Here is a 6000-nt window from a genome sequence, read left to right as displayed (position 1 = left end):
TTACCTCGATTCGGGCCTACTTCCAACTCAAGAATGCGCTCAAACCCTCAAACCGGAGTCGAACAATCCGAAACTATTCAAATAATGTAAAAACTAATCAATATAGGTTCAAAAGTTCATATTCCCATTATTAGAGTGATTTTCCAACCCATATTGCAAGATTCCTAAAATTTACCCCCGGGCCCACATGCCCGGATTCCGGAAATCTTTGAAGAATGTTGTTACTCATAACCTAAGGATCAAGAATATATGATTTTTACTTCATTCCATAAAGAATTTCGTGGTTAAATCTTGTTTTTATAAAAAGCCTAGGTTTTACTCTAAACCCATAATTTTCACTAATTTACATGTTGTAATCTACCCATAAACTATGTATTAAACTCACATTAAGTAGAAATAACTTACCTCACAAAGCTAGGTTGAAATATCCCCTTTTGAAGCTCCCAAATTGCCCAAATATGGAGTAAAATGTGTCAAAAAGGACACAACTCCCGTATTAAATGAAGGCCACTGCTTTCAGCTATTTCCGCATCTGCGGTAAGGGGACCGTATCGGCGGGAGACCATTCGCTTCTATGGAATTGGACCTGGCTAGCTGGGGACGCATCTACGATCGGGTGACCGCTTCTGTAGAAGAGGAGTCGCATCTGCGGAACCTAGGCTCCTCCCCTTGGGCCGTATCTACGATGGCTTAGCCGTTTCTGCGAGCTCGCACCTGCAGCTGGCCAACCGCAGGTGCGGTTATGACAGAAATTTGGAGCTTCAGCTCCTTTTCACATTTTCAACTTGGCTCGAGCCTCGTCCGAGTGACGCTCAGGGCCCCCGGGGCCCCGCCCGAACATATCGACAAGTTTAGAATCATAAAACGGACTCGCTCGAACCCTTGGAACGCCTGAAACAACATTGTCAAATCCCGATTCCGAGGTCGCTTACTCAAAATGTTGATCAAAGTCAAACTTGGCCTTTTAAGCCAACCTTAAGGAACCAAGTGTTCCAATTTCAACCCAAACTCTTCCAAATCCGGAACCAATCATCCCCGCAAGTCATAAATCAGTTAAAACAAGTACAAAAAGTCTTATTTAGGGGAACGAGGATCTAGAAAGCAAAACGATCAGTCATGTCATTACATTCTCCACCTCTTAAACAAACGTTCATCTTCGAACGAGTTTAGATTCATACCTGAAGTGCTAAACAAGTGCGGATATCTTCTCCGCATGTCATCCTCGGACTCCCAGGTCGCCTCCTCGACTGGTTGGACCCTCCACTGGACCTTTACTGCAGAAATACTCTTGGATATCAACTGGAGATCATGTCTATCAACAATGGCAACTGGCTCATCCTCAAAACCCAAGCTTTCATCTAGCTGAATAATACTAAAGTCTAACTCATGAGACAAGTCGGCATGATACCTCCAAAGCATAGACACGTGAAAAACTAGATGAACCCCTAATAGGTTGGGAGGTAAATAAAGCTCATAAGCAACCTCCCCAACTCGCCTCAACACCTCAAATGGGCCTATAAACCTTGGGCTCAACTTGCCCTGCTTCCCGAATATCATAATACCCTTCATCGGCGAGACTTTCAAGAGAACCTTCTCGCCGACCATGAATGATACATCACGTGCCTTCTGATCAGCATAACTCTTTCCTGAATCATCTTTACCTTTTCAAGGTATCTTTCACTAAATCTATACCATATAACTTAGCCTCACCAGGCTTAAACCACCCGATATGGGATTGACATCGCCGACCATGTAAGGCCTCAAATGGAGCCATATCGATGCTAGACTGATAACTATTGTTATAAACAAACTCGGCCAAAGGCAAGAATTGATCCCACTGCCCTCCAAAGTCAATCACACATGCTCTTACCATATTCTCTAATATCTGAACTGTCTGTTCTGACTTTCTGTCGGTCTGAGGATGGAATGCTGTGCTGAGCTCCAGACGGGTCCCCAACTCACTCTGAATAGCTCTCCAAAAATGCAAAGTGAACTAAGGGAAACAGGCACACCGAGCAACCGAGCTATCTCCCGAATATAAATCTGGGCCAACCTCTCTGAAGTATAGGTAGTCACAACTGGAATGAAGGGTGCCGACTTGGTCAACCTGTCAACAATGACCCAAACCGCATCAAACTTTCGTAAAGTCCGCGACAACCCAACTATGAAGTCCATAGTAATGCGCTGCCATTTTCACTCAGGTATAGCCATCTGTTGAAGTAGGCCCTCTGGCCTCTAGTGCTCATACTTGACCTGCTGGCAATTTAAGCACCTAACTACATACTCTACTATGTCTTTCTTCATTCACCACCACCAATAGTGTTGTCTCAGGTCACGATACATCTTCGCAACACCTGGGTGAATAGAATACCACGAACTGTGTGCCTCCTCAAGAATCCTCTCCCTCAAGTCGTCGACACTAGGAACACATATGCGACCTTGGAGTCGTACAACACCATCCTCGCCAATAGAAACCTCCTTGGCACCACCCTGTAGTACCATTGCTCTAAGGATTGCTAAATATGGATCATCAAACTGTCGGGCCTTAATCTGCCCCAATAATGAAGACTGGGCAACAACATATGCAAGAACCCGGCTGGCTCTAAAATATCCAACCTCACAAGTTTGTTAGCCAAGGACTGAATGTCCAAAGCTAGTGGCCTCTCTTCTGCTGATATGAATGCCAAACTACCCATACTCTCTGCAAGCTGCAATGATCAGTATAAACCTCACATGGCACCCCATACAGATAATGCCTCCATATCTTAAGAGCATGGACAATCGCTGCTAACTCTAGGTCGTGCACAGGGTAATTCTTCTCATGAATCTTCAATTGACGTGAAGCATATGCAATAACTCCCCTTTCCTACATCAATACACAGCCCAAGCCAACGCGTGAAACATCGCAATATGCCATATACATCCCCGATCCGGAAGGTAATACTAAAACCGGTGTCGTAGTCAAAGATGTCTTGAGCTTCTGAAAGCTCGCCTCACAATCATCGAACCAATAGAAAGGAGCACCTTTATGGTCAATCTAGTCAAAGGTGATACAATAGATGAAAAGCCCTGCACAAATCGGCGATAATAACCTGATAACCCAAGGAAACTCCTGATCTCAGTCACCAAAGTAGGACGTGGCCAACTCTAAACTGCCTCAATCTTCTTAGGATCCACCTTAATACCCTCTCCTGATACAACATGCCCCAAGAATGCTACTGACTCTAGCCAAAACTCACACTTGAAGAACATAGCATATAGCTTCTGCTCTCGCAATGTTTGAAACATTACTCTCAAATGTTGCTCGTGCTCCCCCAAGCTACGTGAGTAGATCAAGATGTCATCAATGAATACAATAACAAAAGAATCAATATAAGGCTTGAACACCATGTTCATCAAGTCCATAAACGCCGCTGAGGCATTAGTCAAGCCAAAGGACATTACTAGAAACTCATAATGACCATATCTGGTACGGAAGGTAGTCTTCAGAACATCTGAGTCCCGAATCTTCAATTGGTGGTACCCCGATCTCAAGTCGATCTTAGAAAACACCCTAGCACCCTGTAACTGGCTAAACAAATCATTGATACCCGAAAACGGGTATTTGTTCTTGATGGTGACTTTGTTCAATTGGTGGTAATCAATACGCATCTGCATAGTCCCATCCTTCTTCTTCACAAATAACACTGGTGCACCCTAATGTGATACATTGGGTCTCACAAACACCTTAGCTAACAACTCTTCAAGCTGCTCCTTTAAATCCTTCAAATTTGGAGCCATATGGTACAGTGGGATAGATATAGGCTGGGTACCTAAAGCCAAATCAATACAAAAATCAATATCACGATCTGGCGGCATGCCTGGATGGTCGGAAGGAACCACATCGGTGAATTCCCTGACTACTGGCACTGAAACAATCGTTAGAGACTCTATGGTGGTGTCCCGAACATAGGCTAGATACACCAAACACCCCTTCTTGACTAGATGTCGAGACTTTAGAAAAGAGATAACCTGACTAGATGAACTAACGAAAGAACCCTTCCACTCCAATCTCGGCAACTCTGGCATCGCTAAAGTATTGTCTTGGCATGACAATCAAGAATAGCATGATATGGAGATAACCAATCCATGCCTAAGATGACCTCCAAGTCGATCATATCAAGTAACAGAAGGTTTGCTCTAGTCTCATAACCATATAATGTAACCACACAAGACCGGTAGATCCAATCCACAATTACAGAATCGTCCACAGGAGTGGACACATAGACATGAGTACCTAAAGACTCACGAGGAATATCTAGGAAATGAGCAAACAGAGATGACACATAAAAATATGTAGACCATGGATCAAACAATACCGGAGCATCCCTACCATAGATAGAAATAATACCTGTGATCAAGGCATCTGAGGCCACTACATCTGGTATGGCCGGAAAAGCATAGAATCTGGCTGTAGCATCAGCTGGCTGGCCTCCGCCTAGATGAACCATAGCCGGCTGAACTCCCCCTACCTGGACTCCACCTCTAGGACGGCCCCTACCCACCTGTCCTCCCCCTCTGGGCGGCCGGACTGTTTGTGCTATAATCATAGGCTGGTGACCCTGATGTACCGCCTTGCCTCAAAGTTTGGGGTAAAATCTCTTCATGTGGCCCGAATCCCCACATTCGTAACAACCTTGCGGTGCCATAGACTGTTGTCTTGAAGCCTGACCCTGGTGGCCCGAATACCCACTAGAAGGACCCTGAAGGGCGGTATGAACTCTCTGGCAGAACACTAAAGTAGGCACTAGAAGAACCCTGATGACCAGAATACCCACCGGAGGAACCCCGAATAGCTGGCGGGCGGTAAGAACTCTCCGGCATCGCACTGAAATAAGGCCTCGCTGGGGCACCTCGAGGAGGTGGTGGGGTGCTGAATATGGGGGCCTGTTGGGCTGACCTCTGCCCCTAGCTAGGGCACCTCTAAACTCTCTAGAGAATCGGGTCCTCTTGTCCTGCTGCAACTGCTCTCTACCCCTCTACCGGTAACCCTCAATCCTCCGAGCAATCTCCATCACTAGCTGATACTCAGTCCCATCTCAACCTCTCGGGCCATGCTAGCTCGAATATCGGGGTGTAACCCCGCAACAAATCTCCTTACTCTCTCTGCGTCCGTAGGAAGTATCATGAGTGCATGGCGAGACAACTCAGAGAATCTCGCCTCATAGTCGGTCACATACATGTGACCCTACTCGAGCTGCTCAAACTAACACCATAACTCTTCCCTCTGAGAGAGTGGAATACACATGTCCAATAGAAGTCGTGTAAACTGATCCCAAGTCAAGGGAGGAGAACCTATTGGTCTGCCGAGAAAGTAAGACTGCCACCATCTACGAGCCCTTCACTCTAATTGGAAGATGGTTAAATCCACTCCATGAGACTCCAATATCCTCATGTTGTGTAGTCTATCCCTACACCTATCAATGAAATCTTGGGCATCCTCATGACGCCCACCTCCAAATATAGGAGGGTGTAGCCTTGTCCATCTGTCCAATAACTTCTGCGGATCGCCGTCCGCAGCTGGTCTAGGCTCAGTGCCACTACTGCAACTGGTTGGGCACCACCCGCGGGTAGAGTACCGGGGTCTAATATACGGCAACTGCGTGCCCAAGAGCCTGAGCAATAGGGGTCTGTGCTCCCCCTTCTGCCTGAGATGTGGCTGAGTCATAGAGTCCATGAACCTCCGCATACAGCCCATGACTTCCTGGAAACCCGGTGCTGTCATGAAACCCGCCGGGGCAGGCTCTACTGCGGGCACCTCGCCCTGCTCCTCAATAATGGAATCCCCTGCTGGATTTGCCGGTGGTGCAACTGGGGTAGCTCTGGGACACCCTCGTCCCCTACCTCGAGCTGGTGCTCTCCCCCGACCTCTGCCTCGGCCTCTAGCAATGGGGGGGAGTAGATCCTCCCGGGTCTGAACGTTTGTTGTATGCGTCCTCACCATCTGTGAGAGAATAGAAG

The 6000-nt window shown here is 46.8% G+C and overlaps 1 protein-coding gene across 1 annotated transcript; it reads right to left on the bottom strand.

The window, feature by feature from the left end:
* Positions 1-1122: 1122 nt before the first annotated feature.
* LOC138882302 (uncharacterized) lies at positions 1123-4068 on the bottom strand. The gene is made up of 5 exons (XM_070162868.1): positions 3727-4068; positions 3242-3319; positions 2693-2866; positions 2379-2550; positions 1123-1661 (listed from the first exon to the last, which is right to left on the bottom strand). Exons 1-5 carry the CDS (start codon positions 4066-4068, stop codon positions 1123-1125), a joined length of 1305 nt encoding a protein of 434 aa, XP_070018969.1.
* Between the last annotated feature and the right edge of the window lie 1932 nt (positions 4069-6000).

Source organism: Nicotiana sylvestris, chromosome 2 (genome assembly GCF_000393655.2).
Source record: "Nicotiana sylvestris chromosome 2, ASM39365v2, whole genome shotgun sequence".
Classification (NCBI taxonomy): Eukaryota; Viridiplantae; Streptophyta; class Magnoliopsida; order Solanales; family Solanaceae; genus Nicotiana; species Nicotiana sylvestris.
Note: the sequence above shows the minus strand (reverse complement) of the source record. Positions and strands in the feature narration are given on the sequence as shown.

Coding starts and splice junctions, on each gene's coding strand:
- LOC138882302 (XM_070162868.1), bottom strand. CDS start 4,068: ATGCCAGAGTTGCCGAGATTGGAGTGGAAGGGTTCTTTCGTTAGTTCA. Junction 2,867..3,241: donor CTATATGCTATGTTCTTCAA/GTGTGAGTTTTG, acceptor GTATTGATGTAG/GAAAGGGGAGTTATTGCATA. Junction 2,551..2,692: donor GCAGCTTGCAGAGAGTATGG/GTAGTTTGGCAT, acceptor TTATTGGGGCAG/ATTAAGGCCCGACAGTTTGA.